Source organism: Trachurus trachurus (assembly GCF_905171665.1).
Source record: "Trachurus trachurus genome assembly, chromosome: 20".
NCBI lineage: Eukaryota > Metazoa > Chordata > Actinopteri > Carangiformes > Carangidae > Trachurus > Trachurus trachurus.
The window spans coordinates 3,688,035-3,714,513 of record NC_139911.1 but is presented as its reverse complement, the minus strand read 5'-3'; the positions used below and the strand labels follow the sequence as shown (position 1 = coordinate 3,714,513).

Below are 26,479 nucleotides of genomic sequence, written 5' to 3'. Positions count from 1 at the left end.
AGAAGAGGAGGAAAGAGGAGGAGGAGGAGGAGGAGGAGGAGGAGGGAGGAGGAAAGAGGAAGAGGAGGAAGGAGGAGGAGGAGGAGGGGGGAAGAGGAGGAGGAAGAGGAGGGAGGAAGAGGAGGTAAGAGGAGGAAAGAGGAAGAGGGAGGGAGGAAGAGGAGGAGGGAGGAAGAGGAGGAAAGAGGAAGAGGAGGAGGAGGAGGAGGAAGGAAGAGGAGGAGGAAAGAGGAGGAAAGAGGAGGAGGAGGAGGGAGGAGGAAGAGGAGGAGGGGGAGGAAGAGGAGGAGGAAGAGGAGGAAAGAAGAGGAGGAGGAGGAAAGAGGAGGAGGAGGAGGAGGAAGAGGAGGAAAGAGGAGGAGGAAGAGGAGGAGGGAGGAAGAGGAGGGAGGGAGGAAGAGGAGGAGGAGGAGGAGGAAGAGGAGGAGGGAGGAAGAGCGAGGAGGAAAGAGGAGGAAGAGCAGGGAGGGAGGAAGAGGAGGAAAGAGGAGGAAAGAGGAGGAGGAGGAGGAGGAAGAGGAGGAAAGAGGAGGAAGAGGAGGAAGAAGAGGAGGAGGAAGAAGAGGAGGAGGAGGAGGAGGAGGAGGAAAGAGGAGAAAAGAGGAGAAAGAGGAGGAGGAGGAGGAGGAGGAGGAGGAGGAGGAGGATGAGGGAGGGAGAAAAGGAGGAAGATGGAGAGATTTAGTGCAGGAATGTGTCATAATTGGCTTTAGGTGAGTGTGTTTGTTTGGTTCGAGTGTAGCTTCAGGGTTTCATCTAGAAAAACAACATTAGGCTCTTTACACACACACACACACACACACACACATAGACACACACACATAAACACACACACACACACATCTGCAGCCCGGGCCGGCGCTCCTCGAGCCTCACGACACACACACTCTGTTACAGCAGCAGCGCCGTCGCTCCAGGCAGCAGCATAATAGCCTTTTTAAATAGAATCTACATCCTTGCATGCAGATGCAACAAAACAATAACATATTCATAGAGGGGAGAAGAAAAAAAAAAAGAAAAAGAGAAAGAAAAAAAAAGAAAAAGGGAGAGAGAAGGAGATTAAATCCGCCCGCTGATATACGTAGACCTCCATACACTGAATGTCACGCTATAAATTTCCTCAAGAAACACCACTTCATAGGTGCTGAATTACAGCAAACACAGCGCCATATAAATGCAAATTGGAAACCAAGGCAAATGTCATTGTGAACATATGATATTGCCACTGGCGGCTGCTGCTGCTGCTGCTGCTGCTGCCGCGGCGTTCGAGGCTAAGAATACACGTTAAACCTGGCTGGAGTTGGTGTTTCGCCGCCGCGGGCTGATCAGGGATCAGCAGCGCGGGGAAGGTAAACGACAGGAGGAGGAGGAGGAGGAGGAGGTGGGAAAACTCAAGTCAAACAGGAGTTGTAAGTAAGAAATAAGATTCTCCTCCTCGGCGCTGTGTGTGTGTTTACGAGGCGGTGCAGGTTTAAAGAGTTCATGTGAGGAGTCGCTGAGGATCATGGGAAAGTTTTCAGCAGCTGAGGATCAATAGAGAGACTGTTTGACTTGTGATGTTTATAACCTCCTCTACAGAGCTGCAGCGACACATGTGATCAATGTTTATAATCGTGAATACATCTATACAGTTATGTCTTTATGCAAAATGTTTTTTATTCTAATTGCTTTTATTTTCTCTAAAGACACTTGGTTCAGACAAAACCAGATGTGTTTGTGTGTATTTATTTGCACGATTGATCCATTTATCCAACAAGAACAATACACATTAATTAAATTCCATCTGCAGGGTTTGAATATGTTCGGATGAAGTGACTCCATTTTTAGTTAAGTTAAGTTTATTGTTGTCATTGCATAAAACATATACAACGCAGTCTCCTATAGCAGCAAATAACTTTTTTAAGATGTATAAAAACAACAACATAGTGCAAAGTTTCAATCAATAATTAAGTATTTGCACACATATTAAGTGCAAAGTGCCAGTGTCAAATACATAATTATGCATCAACATATTAAATGTGTCTAGTGTTTAGTGATTTTTTTTTTACTGTGACTGTGTAGGCCGAAATGTTTTTGTCTTACTTATCTTTGATTTTTGTTTCTTTATTTTATTTTAGCACCATGGTTGCACTTTTTTGTTGTTTGATGGACCATTAAATCTTTGTTGCATCCGTTAATCTCTGGTGGACATTGCCATTTTTGATCAGTGTGCGAGCCTTTTCCTCCTGTTGCTCTCAAATGTTTGTTGGCCTACGCACCTGAAAAGAGGATTTTCTTTTTGGACAGTGAGCAAGAGCGCAAACACCTTTTCTCCTTAGTGTTTAGTGATAAAATCTGATGTTTAACTGTCAGAAAAGTCTATTTTAAGATCGTGTTAAGGCCTTTGCACAATTTGTAGATTTTATATATCAATCTATATGTTCGTAAGTTTGACATGAATGAGTTCAGTGCCACTTTGGGCCATTTTCAAATCACATCTGAACCAAACTCTAATGATTCAGTAAATAAATTCAACTCTTAACACAGGACATGGTAAAAAAAATATATATATATATATATATATATATTAGGACATAATGTGGTGTGTGTGTGTGTGTGTGTGTGTGTGTTACCTGCGCAGGTGCTTGAACAGGTTCTGCATTGTGTCGTGGTTCGGTTTTGGCAACTTCTTGATCAGGTCTCTGATTGAATTCAATCTCTGTTTGTAGTCGGACGATTCTGAAGCACAGACACAGACACAGACGTGAGGACACAGCTCCACCTCGTGGCCACGGTAGGGATTTAAAATTAAAATAACAAACTTAATGTGTTATCTGAACAGAGGTGGAGGAGTCGGTTACTCACTGATGGCGTTGACGAAGTCGTTGAAGGAGCCGTAGGTGAAGAGCGGCTCGGGAAGTTCCCTGAAGAACATCTTGAGCGCTCCGGTGGTGACGTGGATGTCCTCCCACTTAGGGTCGTCCAGCTCCACCTTCTCATCTGACCGAGGGACGGGAGGGGACAGACACAGAGAAAGACAAGATAAAGGTTTTAGTGTCCTGAATAGAGGCTGTATAGTTTATGGGATGCTGAGGCTGCGGCTGCAGGGGCTGATGGGAAACGAAGTCCTACCGTGGTTCACAGCAAATCGGAGCTTCTGTATCACGGCCAGGTTCCCGCTCACTCTGTATAAACCGTCGATGTTGAGACCTGCAGAGTGAAAACACAAGGTGCATCAGTGAAGAAGGAGAGGAAGAAGAGGAAGAAGAAAAAGAAGAAGGTGAAGACTTTATAGAAGGGTTATAAGTCTCACATCAACGTGATACATGAAGTTTTAACAGCAGTAAAATATGAAAAAAACAACAAGAAGGGATGAGAAATCTTAATAAAACCACTGATTCATCAAAGTTTTTGGAAAGCGATCTATATAAATAAACAAATAAAATGTATTATCATCATTTAAATGTTGCTCATATTAAATTAAATAACTCTAATCAGAAAAGTATTGATCTGTAAGACAGAAGTGAAAACAGCAGACAGTAAAACAGTTGTTTCATTGTTTTTAAAAACAATTAGAAACAATAAAACAATAAATAAAAGCAGGGCCATAAAACACTAAAACAAGAGTAAAGTCTCTAGCGGAGTAAAAATGGGTTTTAAGACTGGTTTAAAAAAAAATTCTAATCATGTTGACAATTTTTCTGTCTCTGTGCACATCCCTGGTGGTCGTTGTCACGGTAACCGAGGCGACGGCCGGTCCGGTCCGTACCTGTGTTCTCCACGTGGTCGATGCACATCTTGACGAAGTTGGGCACCGTGGTGTTCTCGCGCTGACACAGACTGGTCAGACTGCAGCCGAACACCTGGTCTGAGAGACAGACACACACAGTGTTAACAGTCAGTACGTTTACATGCAGAGCTTCATCCAGCGATGCTCAATATTAGATTTTGGCATCAAGTCGGACTTCTGTCCTTGTCTCGATTTACATGCAACTGAGAAAATCTAATAACTGACGGGGTCCCTACGCCCTCATGCGGCGTCACCCGTTGCTTCAGCGGGTTAATACCCCCCCCCCCCTGTCCTGTTGACTTCTCTGTCACCTCCTAAAAAACTGAATATAAACAACTTGGTAAGCTTAAAGCAGAAGTAAGTGATATATTTGTGTTAATATAAGTCTTAAATAGTTATATCTTCCGACAGCAATCACTTACATAGAGTGTTTGGTCTGAATCACGGGTCTGTCAGTCACTCTGCTCTGCTCTGAGTCGAGGAGAAAACATTTATCGTATCCTACAGTTTTTATCCAATGAGGAGAGAGAACGGCATGCAGGGCTGTGTGTGCAGCCAAGGAACGCCGTGAATGTGGTGACGTAGGGACGAGGACTGTTATGGTGCGTTCAAGGAAACTCGTATTTTTCCGACCTGTGAAGTCGTACCAGTTCGATCTGGTACGAGTTCACCGGTCGGAAGTTACGAGTGGCCGTTATAGTGACTTTCACAGGTAAAACAGGTCGGAAAAACACGAGTGGGTTGCCTGGAACGCTACAAAGTCGTAAGTTGTGACATGAAGCTGTAATTTACGGTTTCAAAAGCCTGCCTGGAACGCAGCATTAGCCAAAACGACCGGATCGCTTACTTCTGCTTTAATACGCCCCCTGTCCTGTTGACTTCTGTCACCTCGTAAAAAACTCAATATAAACAACTTAGTAAGCTTAATAATAAATTCTCAACTGCAGTTCCCGACCAGATGCGTCAGTCTGGGCCGGATTCGCGCTGAGAATACGGTACGGGCTTCCTTTCTCTCTCTCTTTAAAAAAAAAAAAAAAATATGCGAAATGCATTGAATCGGCGCTGATGTTGGGTTTTTTTCTTTACTTTGCCGGGTTCGGGCGGCTTCTCTGCTCCACTTGGTGCCGTCTCTACGGTTGTGGAGCAGCGCACATGCATTGTCCAGCTTCAGTCCGACTAAGGTGTACACATGACAGAGAAAATCGAATTCCAATCGCATTATCTGGGTGTCTTAATCGGAGTACTCCAACTCCGATTTCAGTCGGACTAAGGTGTTTACATGCACTTCAGTTGTCCAGTTATAGTCGGATTAAGGCAATAATTCGTTTTTTTCAAGTGTCATGTAAACGTACTGAGTGACATCAGAGAGAGAGAGTGTGTGAATGTGTTTATATGTGTTTATATATGTGTGTGTGTGTGTGTGTTTATATGTGTTTATGTGTGTGTGTGTGTGTGTGTGTGTGTGTGTGTGTGTGTGTGTGTGTGTGTGTGTGTGTGTGAGCAGCACCTTTGATGTATCCCTTGTCTCTGACGGCCTGGTACGTGGGTCGACGTGTGAGGAACTTCTTCAGCTTCAACCTGGTTTTCTTCTGGTCCGACGAGTCCATGCTCACAGACGTCTTCATCACTGCAGGACGAGACACAAGGACACGGACACGGACATGAGTTCACCTCTTAAAGATAGAGACACTAATGATGATGAGCAGGTTTACGTTGCCGGGGGCGACAGAGACAGAGACTCTCACCTCTGTTCTTCTTGGAGTCGCGGTGGTCCTTCTCCTTGTCCTGCTTCTCAGCTCCGGGAGACTCGGGCATGTCCTCCTCGATGGCCTCGTCCGACTCCCAGGCCTGGACCAGGGGACACGCAGAGACACAGGTCAGCTCAGAGACTTCTATATATTATATATATTATATATTATATTATTATTATTAGATTATGTACAGATCTGGAAAAAATTAAGGGACCACTCCAAAGTTTTCTTAATAAATCAGCTTCTCTACATGAATGGCAGCTGTTTGATTCCAGTATCTATTGAATTTTCAACACAAGCTCAACTCACTCTGCTTAATCATCTGAACCAAATCATATTTAATGAAGATTATAAAAACTGAGATAAAAAAAAAATTAGGGTTTTTCCACCAATGTTGATTTCTGAACTCTTCCTAAATAAAAAAAATGGTGTGTTGTTGTTTAAAAATGAATATAAGCTTGTTTTCTTTTGCATTTTATTACTATTTGAGGTCGAAAACACTGGAACGTTTTTGTTATTTTGACCAGTTGTTATTTTCTGCCAAAAAATACTATAAATGACAATATTTTTTATTTCAAATTTAGGAAAAATGTTGTCAGTAGTTTATAGAATAAAACAAAAGTGTTCATTTTACTCGAACACATAGCTATAAGTTATTTCTAGGTACATGCAGCTCTGGTTTTATGTTATTTTATGTTTTTTTGTATCTTATCGTGTCTCAGTCCTCACGTGTGTGTTGATGGTTTCTGTCAGCGCCCGGAACCAGTCGTTGATGACGCTGTCGATCTCTGACTGGATCAGCAGCTCGGTGCCCTGACGGGTTTTCAGCTGCAGGAGGAAAAAACAACAACAACGTTACATCAGTGGTCTGTTGAAGTGTTTAGATTAAAACATCTCAGTGGAAACCAGCCGGCTGCGGTACCTCGATGACGTGCTTCTTGCTGGACTTGTCCTTGGAGGCCCAGTCCACGGAGCCGCCTCGCAGGTCCACGGTGAACTCGGGCTTCGATTGGTTGCTGCCGAACTTCTGAAACCAAGCGAACAACAGTTAGAGACGGAAAAACAGAGAAACACACGTTCAGGTCGAACACAAGAAAAGAAAACAAAAAAACACACACACACACAAGACCGGGAGTTAATACTCAAAATGTTCTGTAAATGTTTGAATTTGAATCGTGTCAGAGGTCACTCTGTGTTAGGATAAAAACCCAAACCACTGTTAGTTCTTATTATTAATGTCACATGCATATTAACGATTTTTTTGAAAATAAAGTTCAAGATATTCAACCACTTTTTAAGGTTTCAGGTTTTTGCCAACTTTGCTAAATCACTGCAAAAGTGTGAGGTTCATGGACCAGACCGCCCTCACTCTGAGTTTGTTGAACGTCTTCCTCTTCCTTCCTGTCATCTCTTTTATTATAAATATTTATGAAGACACACCACTTAATCTGAGAATTAATATTTCATGTTTTCCTGCCAAATCAGATCATTAAATCTCAGTGAAATTCTCCTGCACCAGAATCTGATCTTTCCATCCAACTTGAACCTGCACTCACTCATTTCTCTGAATAATTCATTCAGTTTAGTTTGAACATGACAGAATCTATATAAAATATAATATATATTAATGTTTATATATAAATAAATATAAATCATTCTTTTAGTCTCCACCAGCTGCTGAAGGAAACATCTGGTTCTTTAGCTGCTAAATGCTGCAGGCTGCAGTTCCTCTCCTGACCACTAGGGGGAGTCAGTCTCCATAGACTCCCATGTTAAAATCTCCAACTTTACAGCAGGAATAAACCAGTTTACAGCCTGAAACAGAAACAGGTCTGGTCTCTAAACATAATTTCCTCCCTTAACGATGAATGAGCAGGAGGTACATTTTTATTTTACTCATTCATTTAAATTTTATTCAGGCTTAAATGTCTGCATAAATGTGGGCGTGCAGCTTTGAGTTGCAGTGGGCAACATCCATCTTTATTTCCAGTCTGAGGTCACAACCCTTCTCACACAGACAATTTAAATATTGATTAGTGCAGGAGGTTTCTTCCAGTAGGATCAACTTCAAACACACACACACACACACACACACACACACATATATATATAAAACAGGCATGAGTGACAGAGCGACAGAGCAACACATGCAGAGAGAGAGAGAGAGGACATACAGCGGCCGCCTGAACAGGCCGACAGTTCACATAGGAGACAGCAGGACGCGACTTGACTGAGTGCTTCCAGTTGCTAAGGAGAGTGAGGAGCAGCTCTGGGATGGAGCCGCTGCGGTAGTAAGACTTCAGGGAGGAGGAGGAGGAGGAGGAGGAGGAGGAGGAAGGAGGAGAGGAAGAAGGAGAGGAGAGGAGGATGACAAACGTCACAGCACAGTTGGTAATGAGGACAGACGACTATGCAGGAATAAGGAGGAGAGAAATAATAATAAAATAAAAATAATAATAATAATAATAGAGGTGAATGGATGGAGATTCTGCAGGAACGTGAGTCTCCTCCCAGGGGCTGATGGGATACGTACCCAGCTGGTGCTGCCGCCCTGACCCTTGGCGAAGAGAAGAGAGGAGCCCTGCAACACTGTCCACGACGAGGTCCAGTTCTTCCTGTTGGACGCAAGAAAAGAAAAACAAAATCAGATCATATATCAGATTTCAGTCTGTCAAAGGGATAGTTCAACATTTTGGCAAATTGGCCCATTGCCATAATCACTATAGTCATAGCAGTAGGTTCGTTACCTTTAATTGCCAGTGTAAGCTATTTTTAGAACGGCGGAGCAGAGCCGTGAGCTGCTCAGAGCTACGCTACGGAGGCTAATGGGATTTCTTGGTTTCCCTCATCAAACTCATCAAATACACAATCCAACAACTCCACAACGCTCTGGTGGACAAGTTGTGACCTGCACATTCACCACGCTATGAGATAATAACAGAACATTACCAGACAGAGTTGTTTTAGAGGGAAATACAGAGACTGTTGATGAAAAACTGTCCCTGAAGGCAACGTGCATCAGCAGTTTTGCATGAATTTCCCTCTAAAACAACTCTGTGTGGTAACGTTGTGTTATTATCTCATAGCGTGGTGAATGTGCAGGTCACAACTTGTCCACCAGAGCGTTGTGGAGTTGTTGGATTGTGTATTTGATGAGTTTGATGAATTTGATGAGGGAAACCAATAAATCCCATAATGAGCCTCCGTAGCGTAGCTCTGAGCAGCTCACGGCTCTGCTCCACCGTTCTAAAAACAGCTTGCACCGACAATTAAAGGTAACAAACCTACTGCTATGACTATAGGGATTATTGCAATGGGCCAATTTGCCAAAATGTTGAACTATCCCTTTAAAAATCATCAGGTCGTTAAAAAAAAAAAAAAAGACAAAATCTTCTACCTGACTTTCTTCCCATTCTCTGTGATTTTGGTGACGTTGAGGACGCCACACTTCTCCGAAGGCTGAGGAAGGAGACACACAGGTAGATGAGAAGGTGCTAGGTGCATTAACACACACACACACACACACACACACACACACACACACACATAAACACACAAACACACACACAGAAGCTTGAGAAGCAAATGGGCAGTGTGGCGTGTTGATGTAATGCATAATGCCACCAGCAGAGGGCGCCACTGACACAGAGACATGTTATTTTCAGTGCAGTGTTAAAAGATGTGTGTGACAGGCAGGAAATGGAAAGTGATGAAGATGATGATGAAGAGTGCGGTGCAGTTGCGGTGCACGCTGGGATACTAACGGTCGAGGGGTGCTTAGGAGATGAGGGGCAGGAGTCAGAGTCTGGAGAGCTCTGCTTGGGCACCGGAGCACACTCCTACACCAACAAGAGGCAACAAGATGATGAGTTCACTAACGAAACTACTACACTCGTTAATAACTACAAGACACATGATGAAGAAGAGTCAGTCTGATGAAGAGTGAGGAGGAGGAGGAGGAGGAGGAAGAGGAAGAGGAGGAATCATTAGACTGATCTGGATGTTAGTTCAGGTGATCGACAGAAAGATTAAAGTAGAAAGTTCAGGATTTGAGCTGCTGCTTCCTCGTTATTAATCACACGTCTATGATTTGATTTCCTGATTGTTTCCTATATATATATATATATAATATATAAAAAAAGAGGTGTTTTTAATCAATATGGTTGATTGATCGATCGATTGATTAGAAGAGGTAGACGACAGTTTTTTCAGCCCAACGTGGTACCAACTTTATGATCTCGGTAAAGAGAGAGACGGAATCTCCTCCTGTTTGGTTCTGAAGAGAAACGCCAGAGTCTGAACGAGAACTGAAACAGAAACCACCAGAGAGTCCACCTCAAACATCTGAAACCATGACGACCACCATCAAGAATCTATCCATCCATCCATCTATCTATCTATGACTGTGCTGCTTTTATTTTGAAACATTGAACCATCTATCATCTATCTACGTATCTATCTATCTGCTTCTTTTATTTTGAAACACTGAATCATCGATCTATGACTCTGATGCTTTTATTTTGAAACACTGAACCATCTATCCATGTATCTTTCTTTGCATCTATCTATCTATCTATCTATTGATCTGTCTATATGACTCTGCTGCTTTTATTTTGAAACACTGAACCTTCAATGACTGTGCTGCTTTTATTTTGAAACACTGAACCATCTACCTATGACTCTGCTGCTTTTATTTTGAAACACTGAATCATCTATCTATCTATGACTCTGCAGCTTTTATTTTGAAACACCGAATCATCTATCTATGACTCTGCTGCTTTTATTGTGAAACGCTGAACCTTCTATCTATGACTCTACAGCTTTTATTTTTGAACACTGAACCATCTATCAATGACTCTACAGCTTTTATTTTGAAACACTGAACCTTTTATCTATGACTCTACAGCTTTTATTTTTGAACACTGAACCATCTATCTATGACTGTGCTGCTTTTATTTTGAAACACTGAACCATCTATCTATGACTCTACAGCTTTTATTTTTGAACACTGAACCATCTATCAATGACTCTACAGCTTTTATTTTGAAACACTGAACCTTTTATCTATGACTCTGCTGCTTTTATTTTGAAACAATGAACCATCTATCTACTGTATGACTCTGCTGCTTTTATTTTGAAACACTGAACCATCTATCTATGACTCTGCTGCTTTTATTTTGAAACACTGAACCATCTATCTACATATCTATCTATCTATCTGCTGCTTTTATTTTGAAACACTGAACATTCTATCTATCTATCTATCTATCTATCTATCTATCTATCTATCTATCTATCTATCTATCTATCTATCTGCTGCTTTTATTTTGAAACACTGAACCATCTATCTATGACTGCAGCTTTTATTTTGAAACACTGAACCATCTATCTATGACTGCAGCTTTTATTTTGAAACACTGAACCATCTATCCATGCACCTATGTATCTTTCTTTGCATCCATATATCTATGTATCTATGTATCTATCTATCTATGATGCTTTTATTTTGAAACATCACTGTATTTCTGTTTACAGACCAGTTTTTTTGGGGGGGGGGTTTTAGCACAGAAACAGAAACAGGAAGTCAAACAGCAGCTGAACCTCCTCCTTGTTGCTCCTGGACATCTTCAGTTTAGTAAACAGACTAAACTTTGTCCTGACGCCCAAACACCCAAACACCTGAGACCGATTTAGATTAATTAGATTTAGCCACCGACAGATTTTCCCTGAGTGTAATTAGCACCGGCACCGAGCGAGGGATTAAACTGACTGGAGAGTGCTGCACGAACACACACACACACACACACACACACCATGTCGTTACCATGGTATCTGTGTGACTGACGAGGGTCTCACCTTGTCGTTGAGGTCCAACACGTAGGTGCTGTGTCTCCACTTGGTGAGGACGATGGGGTCCTGCTGCTTCCTCTCCAAGCTGCGACTCTTGGGGACCTCGCCGGACTGAGGGGAGACGTTGTACTGCACACACACACACACACACACACACACACACACACACAAACACACACAAAGACACACACACACACAAAGACACACAGACACACACACGTTAGACATTATCAGGTATCTGGATCCACACTGCAAAAACTCAAAACTCAAATCTTTCCAAGAATATTTGTCTTACTTCTTGTCAAAATGTCTCATTTCTAGTTAAAACTAATCTCTTTCCACTTAAAATAAGACTCATCACCTACAAATTAACTTGTTTTTAGATCATTTTCACTTGAAATAAGTAGAAAAATCTGCCAGTGAAAGCAAGTTTTTTGTGCTTGTAATAAGAAAGAAAAATTTGCTCCACTATCAGATTATTTCAAGTGAAAATATGCTTGAAAGAAGTAAAAAGTGTCTAAAAACAAGGCACTTTTTAATGTTTTGAGTCTTATTTTAAGTATAACTAGATTTGTTTTGACTAGAAATTAAATTTTGACTAGAAATAAGACGAATATCCTTGGTAAGATTTTGAGTTTTTGCAGTGCATCTTCCTCCTCCTCCTTTCTCCTACTGTACCTCTCCTTTTAGTCTCCACAGCACCATTGACAGACAGAGAGACGTCCACTACAACCTCAGCAGCATCATCATCATCATTGTCGTCTTCAACAAGTCAAGTCAAGTGAAGTCAACAGTGAACAGTGAGCAGCGAGCCATTTCCATGTGCGACTAGACTGTGAATGGAGCGACCGACGCCGAAGCCTCAGATTAAAAAGGCGTGAAGATCCTGTAATAGTCGCTGTCTAACAACCTCATCATCCACTTAGATCAACAGCAGGAAAAAGAGGAGGAGGAGGAGGAGGAAGAGGAGGAGGAGGAGGAGGAGGAGTCAGCCAGGAAGTGTGTGACAGGTGACGCAATATATTTTCTTTTTATTTATTTATTTGACAACTCATTTTTGAAGGGATAGTTCAACATGTTGGCAAATTGGCCCATTGCCATAACCCCTATAGTCATAGCAGTAGGTTCATTACCTTTAATTGTCTGTGCAAGATATTTTTAGAACGGTGGAGAAGAGCCGTGAGCTGCTCAGAGCTACGCTACGGAGGCTAGTGGGATTTCTTGGTTTCCCCTCATCAAACTCATCAAACACACAATCCAACAACTCCACAATAACGCTGTGGTGGACAAGTTGTGACCTGCACATTCACCACGCTATGAGATAATAACACAACGTTACCAGACAGAGTTGTTTTAGAGGGAAATACAGAGACTGTTGATGAAAAACTGCCCTCGACGAGAACGTGCATCAGCGGTTTTGCATGAATTTACCTCTAAAACAACTGCAGTGTGATCAGAATCGCAATTTGGCCACGGTAAAATGTGTCACAACATTTTTTTGTGTGCATTGTCAGCACCAAAAGTGTTGTGTTGCTATGTCGCATTTGCAACACTTTAAGTTTGTTTGGTGAAAAAAATCCATCAAACTTCGACTCACATCTTCAATTTTGTATTATAAAGTAAAAATAAAGTAACAATGAAAATATATAAAATAAAATATGATATTTTTGCACATCATTCAGCCCTGATTCAAAGTAAACCAAGTAAAATGTGTATTATTTCCATCAAGAAGAGGAAGAAGATGTGAAACTTTGCTCCCTCGCTCAGATTGAGGTTATAAATTAGATTCTGTTTATTTCTAAGTTTGACAGAATTTTTCGAGAATATGTTGCACCTTTTGCATTTTTAATATTTTCAGAATTATTTCACGCCAGTCGCTCTTACTTTCTAGGAGTAGATTATTTTAACTTGCAGCCAAAACAACCTGCAGCAGCTTTATATCCGTCCTCAGGATCAAGCATGAGTACAAATTATCTGTATTTGATGTTTTGTGATGCCACTCTAGTACAGGTTTAGTTTGATGCAGCTCCAGAATATAATATTAAAGTGATTTGCCTCCATTATGTCGCTTAGTCTCCAACGTTTTGAGTTTTTATTCTTATATTTTCAACCTAAACTATCACACAACACTGAGTTGAGTAGAGCAGGAAGCTGAATTGAGGATGTTATATAAAGCACGACTTTACTCCTGCGTACTCACCTTGGGCAGCTCCCACTCCGACCTCGATCCGTCAGCGCTGTAGTAATACGGTCGGCCCTGTTCGTCCACATGTTTTATCCACTGGAAACACAAACACACACACACATATAAACACACGTCAGTAAAAAAAAAAACACAGGTGGAAACAACAACAATGAGCAGCGATACCATCGGAAACGCAGCCGCACCTTCTCCTGTGTGTATTCGGACACGTAGAGTGTGTGTCCGTGCTCGTCCAGCTCCTCGGACCAGCCTCTAGGGGGCGACCCGTACTGGCTGTCCGACTGGCTGGAGTGGGTGCTGTGGCAGTTCTCCTCCGACGACAGGAGCTGTGGAGCACAAACACGGAGATCCGGGAGGTTTATACGATTAAAATACTATAAATAAAAAACACATGAGACATTAAAGCCTCAGAGAAACATGTACTTTATGATCTCCTTTTATAATGTCTTATTTTCCTGTGTATTTCTCAAGAATCGTTTTAAAAATAAGAAGTTCATAAGAATTTCTTATGAATCAGCCTATTAGTTTAACTTGGTATAAAGACTGGAAACAGATGTTTATTGTGCTGATTAAATAAATAAAATTAAAACAATGTGTTATGTTTTAGGATGTTATGTAGACGGTGTCCAGAGGATGTTTCAGACTCGAACCAGTAGATATAAACTACTGTAAGAGGGATTTATGTGTATACAAAAGCAAAGGTACGGACAAATGTAAAACAAAGATGTACAGTATATCAATTAAAGGAGTCAATCAATGGAATAATCTAGAATTAGAAATCAAACTGTGTAACACACTTAACAGATTCAAAAACCTATTTAAAAATAATATTATTAATGTTATTTTATTATGTAGAATATGCATCTTTTGTTCTGTCAAATTCTTTTAAATGAGTGAACGGAAAATGTTAATTTAAGAAGGGTAGGCAAAATAAGATGATGCTTCAGCCTTCACCTTTTCAGTCAAAGTGCATTGTATTGCTGTGTTGTGTTTTTTTTTTTTGTTTCTATACTTTTATATTTGTCTATTGTACTTGTTTTTACAAGACCGAAATAAACACATTAAACTAAAAAACTAAAGTGATTATAAAAGAGATTCTACCTGTTTTTCCAAGTCTTGTTTAACAAAAAAAAAAAAAACCTGCAGCATGAAAAACAGACGGTATGTCCCAACATGTTCTGTGTTCTTTCATCTGTTATATAACAAACATTAAGTTCAAGTCACTTCCACATCTGGACCACTTCTGGCAAACGCAGAGAATCTTCCAGCCAGAAGGAAAAACAGCCGGATTCGACTTCCAGATGTGGAAGTCGACTCGGGCCGACGTCGGGCCAGAGGTCAGTTTTTACTATTAAAGTGTAATATTTGCACTTAAAGGAGAAGTTTGATGTTTTATCTTCTTTCTTTTTCTTCTTCCTGTTTCTCATGTTTTGCAACTTCTGTTTTAAAAAACTGCTGCTCAACCTCCACACACCAGTGGTTACATAACTGAACTCAACTGCCTCCATCTGGTTTGAAGATTGACTTGTATTCAGACTGATAAAATGATTATAATCTACATATACACATATATATTTAGCTACTATCTAACTTGTCCTAATCTTCCTCACATGTTGCTGTAATACACCACAGCTCCACAGGGGGGCAGTGTAGCGCAGTGAGGCAGGAAACGACAACCTGACAGGAAACCAGAACTTCCTCCTATCAAAGGTGCTCTGGTTTCTGAACCTTCAGGAACCACAACAACATTTTTTTTATTTTAAAAACCCTTTGAGGTCCAACCACACCTTCATCTTCACCCTCAGCTCCACCACAGTCTGTTTATTTTAATTATTTAACACAACGTCCAAACTAAACTCCTGAATCTCACCTTCTGTTCTGAACCCTGTGGTGGTTCACACAGTCAGAAATACTGAAACTCACTGACATAGTATCTTACCAAACAGCAGTAGTCATGTATAAGGCGAAAAACGGTCGACGATTGGGCAACGATTACCGGAAGATATTCAAAATTTATATAGGAATCGGGAGGGGGGTTATCAATAAAGAGGGGTACATAACTTCAAAATCGTAAATATGTGAAAGGTTTTTGTATATCTATTAGCAGTGTCAAGTTATGGAACAATCTAACTAAACCGAGGACCTCAGACAAAGTCCAAATATCAACCAGTTCAAGAAAATGTACAGAAATGTGTTACTTATAATGGATAATGATCATTAATGATTATTGGTGGTTATTATTCATTACTCCTTAATTGATATGGCATGGGGATGAGAGGCAGAAAAGCCTAAGTGTATATGTAATAGGCTATGTGTAGTGTTTGTATGCATATGTGTAGATATTTTTATATACACAGCGGGGAAAATAAGTATTGAACGCATCAATAGACTTGCATGGTGAGCAGCATAGAGGTCATGACGGTGAAATGCATGACTCATTGTTCTTTTTTTATAACTTTACCTGCTGATTGGTCTCTCTGCAGCTCTCTGTCAGTGCCACTTGGCTCTTGGACGACTCTTCTTAGTTTTCTTTTGACTCCCTCAGAAATCTTGTGAGGACCTTTGTCGTGGCCAGTATATGGTGAAATGTTGTTCTTTTTAGTTCCAGATTAACGGCACTAATGGATAAAACGGTGCATTCAGACAAACGCCTGTAACCATTGCATCAGTTTGTTCTGCAACATAAGTTCTTGATAAGCTCTTGTGTGACACCTTGGTGATGAGAAACCTTTTTATAGGCGTCAGTTTGGACTAAAGCAGCTGATGTTACTTTGCACTGATAGAGGACAGGATTACTTTCTAAACACTGACAGACTCCAGCTGCTTCCTTGGCTTCCCTTCTTTATCTTTCTGCACCTCCTCCTTTCCTTCAATACTTATTCCCTGTGCCATTTCACTTTATTATTACGCATTACTTAATTTATGGACATAAATGTTTGGATTTCTTTGTGTGTGTGCATTACTTGGGTTGTTGCCAACATCTGGTGAAAATTTCATGTCAATAGCTCTATTAGAAACATATTCTCTGAGAAAAATGTTGAAGCATTCAATACTTATTTTCCCCGCTATTCTTTTTTTATTTACGTAGACAAAGGGGTGAGAGCTACTGTAGGCGCTTCTTCTCCTTTTCAAATGTCATTTACTTTCTTTTTTCTGTGTTTTATAATTTTGCTTCCTCAATGTTCATTTGGTAACACTTTACTTGACACCTATCTCTATAACACATTATAACCATACTTATAATGAGCTATAATGCAGTTTTAACACTGTATAACTATAGTTAAAAACACTCATAAATGATCATAATGCTTTATAACAATAATCATAACACACTATAAAGCAATTTATCTTGACTTATAAGGTCAGGTATTTTAATACGTTATAATTGTTAGTAACTCTCTGACAATGCCCACTTCGATAATACATTATAAATATAGTTATAATGTGTTATAATAGGCTTATAAACGTGTATAACTATCATTATAAACACTCATAAATCACATAAGACTTATAAGCATAACACATTACAGAGCATTATAACTCTATTATAATACTAAAATGCTCTATGATGTGTTATGCTTATTGTTATAAAGCCTTATGATAATTAATGAGTGTTTATAATGATAGTTATACATGTTTATAAGCCAATTATAACACATTATAACTATATTTATAATGCATTATCAATGTGGTCATTGTCAGTGAGTTACTAACAATTATAACGTATTATAATACCTGACCTTATAAGTCAAGATAAAATGCTTTATAGTGTGTTTTGATTATTGTTATAAAGCATTATGATCATTTATGAGTGTTTATAATTATAGTCATACAGTGCTATAACTGCATTATAACTCATTATAAGTATGGTTATAATGCGTTATAGAGAGAGGTGTCAAGTAAAGTGTTACCGTTCATTTATTTATTATGTTGTGCAAAGAATTTGCTTAGTAGCATCAGGAAGTAGGGGTGGGTATTGCCAAGGACCTCACGATACGATACGCATCACGATACTTGAATCACGATACGATACGATATTGCGATATCCAAATTTTGCGATATATTGCGATATTCTACGATATTCTACATAGTTCACTGAAAAATGTAAAAGGCATTATGCATCTTAAAAAAAAAAGAGTTGTATGTAGCAGTACAGTGACACCTCGCGGAGCAGAGGTGCGGAAGTCGTACTGGATTTACTTCTGAAACATGATTTATTATTTGAAAAAAAAATTGAAAAATTATTATAATTTTTTTGGGAAAAAATATTTAAATATTGAATATCGATATCATATCGCGATATAAAGTATTGCGATATATTGCCATATCGATATTTTTGCCCACCCCTATCAGGAAGCCTTATATTATTTGCATAATTTCGGAATAAACAGTACAAAAACGAGTCACATGATGAGTCTCGGTTGTTTAGCTGTGAAGTTGAACCGTCCCTCACCTCGTTCTCCGCCGTCCCCTGACTGTCTCCGCGGAAGCTGCTGGTGCTGCCGCTGGTGTCCCTGGTGCGCGGCGGCTTCCATGTCCGCTCGCCGGTGGCCCGGTTGTAGTAGAAGTGCCGCCCGCTCAGGTCCTTGTGGGTCTCCCAGTCGCCCAGGATGTGGAGCGGCGAGCCGGACGGGACGGGCGGGAGGCTGAACTGGGAGATCTTCAGCTCCTGGAGGTTGGTGTAGACGGGAGAGTCGGAGCGGCCCTGGCCTGTAGGCGACGTCGTCTGGAGGACACAGAGAGAAAGAAAGAGAGATGTGTTTAGATTTGTGCAGGAGTTTTAATTTTGTTTCTCCAGAATCTTTAAAGGGATAGTTCACCCTCATGTGGACTAAGGGCTGGGAGAAGTTTCAGAGTCCTCCGTGGCTTCTCTGAGTTACAGGGGGTCTCGGCGTAGCAGTGCATGTCCATATAACGGTTGCAAATGGATACCAACTGTCTTCGTAACAAAAAGACACACCAAAAAACATCCAAATACCTCCATGCTGCTCGTATGTAATGTCCGTCTTGTATTGAAGCCCCGAAATGCGAAATTGTTCCGAAAAAAATTAAATAAGTCTATATTTCAAGCTTGTTTGTAGCTGAAGCTTCTCTTCCTGGTTCGTCCAAATTGAACCGGACTTATTTAATTTTTTACGGAACAATTTCACATTTCGGGGCTTCAACACAAGATGGACATTACATACGAGCAGCATGGAGGTATTTGGATGTTTTTTGGTGTGTCTTTTTGTTACGAAGACAGTTGGTATCCATTTGCAACCGTTATATGGACATGCACTGCTACGCCGAGACCCCCTGTAACTCAGAGAAGCCACGGAGGACTCTGAAACTTCTCCCAGCCCTTAGTCCACATGAGGGGGAGGAGATAATGTAATGAGTGCAATTTGAATTTTGGGGTGAACTATCTTATCCCTTTAATGAATGATTTTCCAGGAATTATTCCACAACCAGAAGGAAAAGCTCCAGTATCTGAGGAATGTTGGTCCAGCTCGGCTCAGAGAACCAGCAGCTATCACTTCCTGGAGATGTTCAAATCAGAAACACACACACACACATCTCTCTACGCCCGGTCAGTGTGTGCATGAACCCAGCTCCTTCTATCCAAGTGCAAAAGGTGCTGCAGTGAGTTACGAGTGTCTCTGAGTGTCTGCAGACCAGGATGCAGCTGCTGATCCAATCATGCAGGGCGCCCATGTGGTTTGCAGACACTCGAAACATAACCGAGTCGTCGTCGTCGGTCCAACTCTAATCAGCTCCTCAAACCAGATGCAGCAGCAGCAGCAGCAGCAGCAGCAGCAGAGTTACATAATCATTTATCTGTCCGCTGAAACACCACGTCGTCAACCGCTATCATCAACAACACAGAGCGACACTGGTGTTACAGCGTGTTCAGCTTTAACTTTCACAGCACCTCAAAAAATCTGAGTTACAGACAAAAAAGCTTCACAGGAAGAAGAGAAAGGGAAACGACGATGACGAGATAAAAACAAGTGTGAAACCTAAAATCCAAAGTTTTAAGAAGATTTTTAAAGATGCAAACAGCCACAACAGAGACATGAAATCCTAAAACCATCCCAAAATCTCTCAAAATCAATGCACATATTCACATGTTCTTGCAGATAATTCAACACTGGATCACACTTATGAATAGTAAATGTCAAACAAGAGTCTAAACCAAACAAACAACAAGTACACATGTAATTAAATTAATGAAAATACTTGTTTTTGTTTTTTCTGAGCTGAAATTACAGTTTATAACAAAATATAACATAATAAAATATGTTTCTCATCCAGTAGACCATGTAAACATTACTTGAGGAGCTTTTCATGAACTATTTTCTTGTTTAAAATTCATTTTTCAGATTAAAAATGAACTATTAAAATGAACAATTTAGAAACTATACCAAGTTTCTAAATTGTGACCAAATGTTCGTTAACACGCAGGTAAATTCAATATTTTTAAAGGATGTATTGGATGTTGCAAGGAGGAAAAAACAACCATCTCCTTAGCGACCATGTTGCCATAAACATGAACATTATGTAAGAAAATGCACAGATATGAATGAGGAAGTCGACTCGACACATCGATACTAATGACACAACTTGTTGTTGTTTCTTCTTTCTTTTTCCCCTCTTTGAAAACTTGGCAGCATCCAAAGGTCACTCATTTCCACAAAAGCCAGAAAAGCCGCGTTACCACGGCGACGGCTCAGAGCATTCAGAGCATTTTGCTTCTCAAAAATATTTCTGGGTTTTCTCTTTCTTTTCCTTTTTTTTTCTTCTACACTGCAAAAACTCAAAATCTTACCAAGAATATTTGTCTTATTTCTAGTCAAAACAAATTTCATTCTACTTAAAATAAGACTCATCACATAAAAAGTAGCTTGTTTTTAGACACTTTTTACTCCTTTAAAGCAGATTTTCACTTGAAATAAGTAGAAAAATCTGCTAGTGGAGCAAGTTTTTCTTTCTTATTACAAGCACAAAAAAACTTGCTTTGACTGGCAGATTTTTCTACTTATTTCAAGTGAAAATTAGTTTGAAACAAGTGAAAATGATCTAAAAACAAGTTAATTTTTAGGTGATGAGTCTTATTTTAAGTGGAAAGAGATTAGTTCTGACTAGAAATTAGACATTTTGACAAGAAATAAGACAAATATTCTTGGAAAGATTTTGAGTTTTTGCAGTGTAGGGAGCCTCTTAAACCGACGCCAGAGACCAGAGGAGCTGCATCCAGCACCGAGTGGATAAATGCACGGAGAGAGAGAGAGGAATTAAAAACCAGAGGCCGTGCCAACAACCTCCACTCCCTCCTCTGTTTGTTACAGGTGAGGAATGTGGAGCTTGGACTGTTTTCAGGACACAGATGGGACTTCCTGCCGCTCTTGGAATAACAGGAATATTTTTCACATAAATTATTATTTAATATCCTACACACACACAGAGAGACACACAGACGTGGAGGCAGAGGAAAAGGTTTCAGTAGCCTCCTGCTGTTTTCAGTTAGCTTCACCCGCTGTTCCTCAGTTTCAGTCCAACGCTCAGCGACTTGGCTGAACTCCTGAACGCTTCAGACTCATCACTCACTAACCACAGCTCAGCCTCTCTCTCTCTGTGTGTGTGAATGTTGCAACTTTAATTGGCTTTTCTGGGAATAATAATAATAATATAATAATAATTGTTGAGCTGAGATTTAGTGGATCATGCAGTTAAATTCATGTCATTCATGTTAAAATGTGTGTATTTAAAAGTAGTAAATCATGGTATCAAACTCAGGTTAAAATGTCAATTAATAAATCATGTTAAAATGTCATATATTTGAAATCATGTAGGTTTAAAAAGAGTTAAAAATGTAATGTATTTTAAAAGACTTTAAAAGGTTAAAAAGTTAAAAGTATGGATTGTGCGTGTTTATAGGAGGTTAAAATTATCATTGAGAGTGATAAACATGTCTTTATTTCATTTTGGGTGCTTTAAATATGGGGTTTTTTTTCTACATATTCTTCAGATTAATTTCTAGTAGTTAAAGATTAAGGTTAAAATCAATTATTTGATCTTGTGTTATGTTGATTTATTATTTTTTCTTGATCTATTTGTGTGTGTGTTTAAGGTTTTTCACCTGCTTTTGGCCATGACAACTTTTCAAATAAAAGAAAGAGAGAAGAAAGAACTGATTCCTGGTCCAGTTGAAATCTTCCGAAGCAAGCAGCTGCCCCTTTCAAGTGGGGGAAACTTCACTAGAGTGAGGAGAACTTGACAATAATAATAATGACGATAATAATAGGATAACGATGCAGATGGTCGGAGCGAGAGGTCGGGGGTCGAATCCATTTGGATTCTTCTCGGTCCAGACACAAACCACCAGGCTGCTGCATCCGCTGCAGCAGGAACGGACAAGTGCTAACGACGTCCAGTCTGACACTTTCCTGTCTCCACTTTCATTCACACAGAGAACAACACACACACATTAAACTCACACTGTTACAGGAAGCGTTTGAAGCAGCTACTCACAGGTTCAAGTGGAATAAAAGAAAAATTGAAACTGAAGCACATCCATCGTGACAATGCATCATCATAATGCAATGTGTGTTATCTAAAGGCTCTTTACACAGAGCGAAACCAACAAGAGGAAACCGACAACAGAACAGTGTCACAACATTGTCGTGCATCGCTAACAACATAAAACTACAGATTTGAGAGACAATGTGAAAAAGCATCCTCTAAAATTAGTTCCAGTTTTTAGTTTTTAGTATCTTGGTCTGCCTCGACTCAGCACTTTCACTTCAATGTTTTATATTCTTGGATAAATGAGTCTGTGTGTGACTAGTGCAGGTCTAAACTGGTGAAAACACACAGTATCTGTATCTGAAATCACATCCTCCTCCTGTTTCAATGCAAATCAAATTAAAAACCAATCGTTCCATCTGCAACCATGACTCATCACACTCACAATACATCTATCTGTCAATACAAATGCAATATTTCCCAGCAACTGCAAGTAACTGCATTATGTCCAAAGTGACCTCCAGAGGACACACACACACACACTGAAGCTGCTGCACCAAACTGCACCTTTAAGGATCTTTTAATAATAATATTATTAATAAGAAGATGAAGAAGGGAAATGAAGAAAGAAGCGAGAGCTCCCTGGAAATCAGACTAAAAATAGCGTTTCTCTCTATCAGGAGACTCCGAGCTCTGCCCTGCTTTGCTTTGCAGAAATGGACTGTTCTCTATTAGAAAGAAAGATAGAAAAAAAAAAGCCTTACGCAACCTGGCTGCACCATATGCACAGACACAAGTCCAACACATGGCTGCAGCAGAAGGAGACGACACAAAAAAAACAAAAAAAACTGGTCAACTGAACTCTACATCAAGTGTTTCTCTGGCACACACGGTCTCTGCACGATCACTTGTGTTTGTTATCGATGCAACTGGAGTCCAAGTCGACTGTTGTCTGAGAACAAAGCTGCAGAGGCCGGCTATAAATGGACAGTTTGAAGGGGAAGGATGGTTTCAAGACACAAAAACACACAAAAAAATAACAGTTGCAACACTCAAATTTAGCAGAAATCGACATTTTCTGGTCTGGGGTGTTTGTTTCAGATGTTTCTCTGCGGTCGGTCGGTCGGTCGGCGTGTCACCTTGTTTCTGTGGCTGCACACAAACACGTCGTCGTCATCCTCGCCGGCCTTCCTGTAACCTCTGAACAGGCTGAGTGTGCGACGCATGCTGCACGCCATCCAGTGTGGCTTCACCTCCACCACCACAACACACACCTTAACACATACAAACACACACACACAGCTGCCTTCTCTCTTTGCTGTGCTGCCCGGTCGAGAAGAGGAGGTAATGTGAGAGGAGAAGGGGAACAGGAGCTTTTTTACCTCGGCAGCTCAGAGCACAAAATAATCTGACACAACAGGAAATCGTACAGAAAGAGTCAGAGCTTCCTCTATCAGAGAGTGTGTGTCTGTGTGTGTCTTTGTGTGTCTGTGTGTGTCTGTGTGTGTGTTAGAAATCAAACTGTGCACCGACAGACGTGTTGACAGACACAACCGGCAGTTGCGGCTGCTTCACCACAGGCCGGGGCGCTAAATTTAACCGGCCTTGCTCCGAGCGGCCTGGAGGTGATGAGGACAGATAAAACCCTCAGCTCCTCTTTCACCTGAAACTAAACCAACAAACCGCTGAGTCGGAGCAGAGATGAGCTGCTTGATTCTATTTATTTTTTATTTTATTTAAAAAAGGATGACAAGAAAACTCAACAAGACGAGGAAAAAACAGAAACTCCTCGACACAGTTTAACGACCTTCAGGATAAAAACGCACACAAAGGTCGAGATCAAGCGGCAGATGTTGAAACATAATCAAAATGTTTCAACACACTCGGTTTCACTTTTCTTTTTACTTTTCTTCTTTTCCCATTTGGATTTCAAGCGACTCAACATGGGGTCCCGACCCCAAGGTTGAAAAACACTGAGCTAAGGGTTAAAAAAAGCCTTCACCATGCATTTCTTTGGAGTGACAGATTATCAAACGAACTAAACGAAGCAGCACTGACGGCTCTTCTTCGCCTGGATGGATAATATGCATGTGGATGACTCTCTACCCACAATGCACTGCACCTGATTGCGCACCTCACTGTGTTTCTTCTATACTGTAGCAGTGGTTCCCAACCTTTTTTGGCTCGTTATGACATCACAAATTTCTGGCGACTCCGTCAATCAAGGTGTTTTTATATGCTGCATTTTATTTGAACTCGATTTATAGTCGAGAAAGTGAAAGTATAGAATACAGTTGTTTAACCCTCCTGTTGTCCTCCTGGGTCAAGGAAGAAAGGAAGGAAGGAAGGAAGGGTGAAGGTAAAGAAGTAGGAAAGGAAGAAAGGACAAAGGGAAATATGGGAGGAAAGAAGAAAGGGGAAAAGGAAGGAAAGATAGAAGGAGGGAGGGAACAGATTGGGTCAATTGAGTCAAGAAGGAAGGAAGGGAGGGAGGGAGGGAAAAAGGATTGTGGAAAAAAGGAAGAAAATAAAGATGGAGGGAGGGAACAGATTTGTTCAAGGAAGGAAGAAGAAGGAAGGAGGGGAAAGATGGAGGTATATAGGGAACAGATCAGGTCAATTGGATCAAAGAGGAAGGAAGAAGAAGTAAGGACGAAGAGAAGGAAGGAAAGAAGGAAAGGAAAAGGGATTGTGGAAAGAAGGAAGGATGGAGGAAGGAAGGAAGGAAACAGATTGGGTCAATTTGACCCAGAAGGACGACAGGAGGGTTAAGATTGTGTGTGGTGTTTTTAATCATAAAAAAGAGTAATAATTAGTTAAAAAATATATTTTTATCAGTAATTTTTTTTTTTTTTTAATCAATTACACATTTCAGGCGACCCCATTTGAATTTCAAGCGACCCAACAAAAACCTTCACCTGGATAGATACTGTATGCATTTCTCTGGAGTGACAGATGTGGATGTCTCTCTACCCACAATGCACTGCACCTGACTGTGTGTCTTCTATAGGCTGATTCTCTATCGGCTGGTTAGAGATGGATGAGACGTGGCAGAGAGCTGGGGAGGCCGCGGACGGAGACCTGCCCCCCCCCTCCTGGAGGTCTCTGACAGCCAGGTAATTAAAAATAAAAAGGGGGCCTGAGGGGGGGAGGAAAGGAGGGGAGGAAGGGGAGGGGAGGGAGAGGTGTAAATGAGGGATAGATGGAGAGAGTGAGTGAAGGAGAGATAGATGAGATGTGCTGCTGAATGAAGAGCAGCAGCAGCAGCAGCAGCAGCAGCACGGCCGTGATAAATGAGTTTCAGACTGCAGGCCAGTGCAACGAATCCACACCAACTGCATTATAATGCATTATGCAGCCCAGAGAGTGTGTGTGCATGTGTGTGTGTGTGTGTGTGTGTGTGTGTGTGTGTGTGTGTGTGTGTGTAGGCACAGTCAGGCAGCATAGAAATGTGAGATTAATGCAACTCGGGGGTCTAATGGAGTGGATGTGAATGCAGAGGGAACAGAAAGCAAAAGGCCCTGATGAGGATTGGCTCTCTAATGGAGCCCAATGAGATTATGTTCTGCTCAGCTCCGTGTAGCTCTTGTATTTATCACCATATTGGGAATAGAGCTCAGTGTTTCCTCCTCTCCTCCGGCCTCCTCCTCTCCTCCTCCTCCTCCTGCTGTCCCACTGTGCTTGTACAACCACTAGAAAACGCCGGTGTCTCGCTCGCTCGCAGCGCGCCGTAAATTAAACCATAAATTATTCGTCCTCGTGTAAAGAAGTAGTGCAGGTCAGGGTGAGGGCAGTGGTGGTGCTGCAGCAGCTGCGGTTGCACGCTACAACCACTAGGTGTCTCCCTCGGGTCGGCTGGGAGGATGGAGGAGAGGGAAGGAGGGAGAGGGAGGAGAGGGGAGGCAGGGGAGTCTCCATCAAATGTATCTGGCCATGAGGAAAGTAGCGTGAGGGGGAGGGGCTTCAGTTGGCGCACACATGGCAACCCACTCTGCAGCATCTCCATGCAGCATGCACACACACTCACTCCAACACACACATATAGGCTATACATTAGTATCTGTGCAGCAGACTTCAGTTCTCTGCTGCAGCTGCTTCACAACCTGCAGACGATTCACGGAGCTCATTACATCAGAAAACATCACAGCCAGCGAACAAATCAGTGAACGGCTCAACAGCAGCACAAAGACCCAGATCTGTGACCTGTTCGCTCGTACACAACCTCTTCGTCTCTTCAAGAGGTTCAGCAACACGATAGGTCACAGATGTGTCGTGCTCAGTGAGTCGCTCACGCTTCGCTCCCTGAAGGAATTCACGGCGTTGAACTGGATTTTTGCACATGAGAAGTGACAAGAGGAGAGAAGTTCAAGTCACATCGCTGCTTGCTGCACCTAGAGGCCG

The 26,479-nt window shown here is 41.2% G+C and overlaps 1 protein-coding gene across 9 annotated transcripts in view; it reads right to left on the bottom strand.

Moving 5' to 3' along the window:
* Positions 1–26,479, bottom strand: part of LOC311003776 (rho GTPase-activating protein 12-like) — a 151,008-nt gene that overhangs the window by 77,580 nt on the left and 46,949 nt on the right. For 3 of the 9 annotated variants that reach the window (XR_014596281.1, XM_083995623.1, XM_083995624.1), the window contains exons 3-18: positions 18,027–18,299; positions 13,759–13,899; positions 13,571–13,651; positions 11,377–11,499; positions 9,750–9,827; positions 9,285–9,359; positions 8,918–8,979; positions 8,054–8,135; positions 6,443–6,547; positions 6,250–6,348; positions 5,509–5,617; positions 5,277–5,396; positions 3,749–3,847; positions 3,112–3,189; positions 2,845–2,979; positions 2,613–2,718 (exon numbers count right to left, since the gene is read on the bottom strand). Coding sequence is in view for 8 of the 9 variants with exons in the window: in XM_083995623.1 (XP_083851749.1) it covers positions 2,613–2,718; positions 2,845–2,979; positions 3,112–3,189; positions 3,749–3,847; positions 5,277–5,396; positions 5,509–5,617; positions 6,250–6,348; positions 6,443–6,547; positions 8,054–8,135; positions 8,918–8,979; positions 9,285–9,359; positions 9,750–9,827; positions 11,377–11,499; positions 13,571–13,651; positions 13,759–13,899; positions 18,027–18,299 (1,766 nt within the window). In the remaining variant the exon portion in view is untranslated. The remainder of the gene's footprint in view (positions 1–2,612; positions 2,719–2,844; positions 2,980–3,111; positions 3,190–3,748; positions 3,848–5,276; positions 5,397–5,508; positions 5,618–6,249; positions 6,349–6,442; positions 6,548–8,053; positions 8,136–8,917; positions 8,980–9,284; positions 9,360–9,749; positions 9,828–11,376; positions 11,500–13,570; positions 13,652–13,758; positions 13,900–18,026; positions 18,300–26,479) is intronic. The other 6 variants (XM_083995626.1, XM_083995625.1, XM_083995627.1 and 3 more) reach the window with 6 other exon arrangements.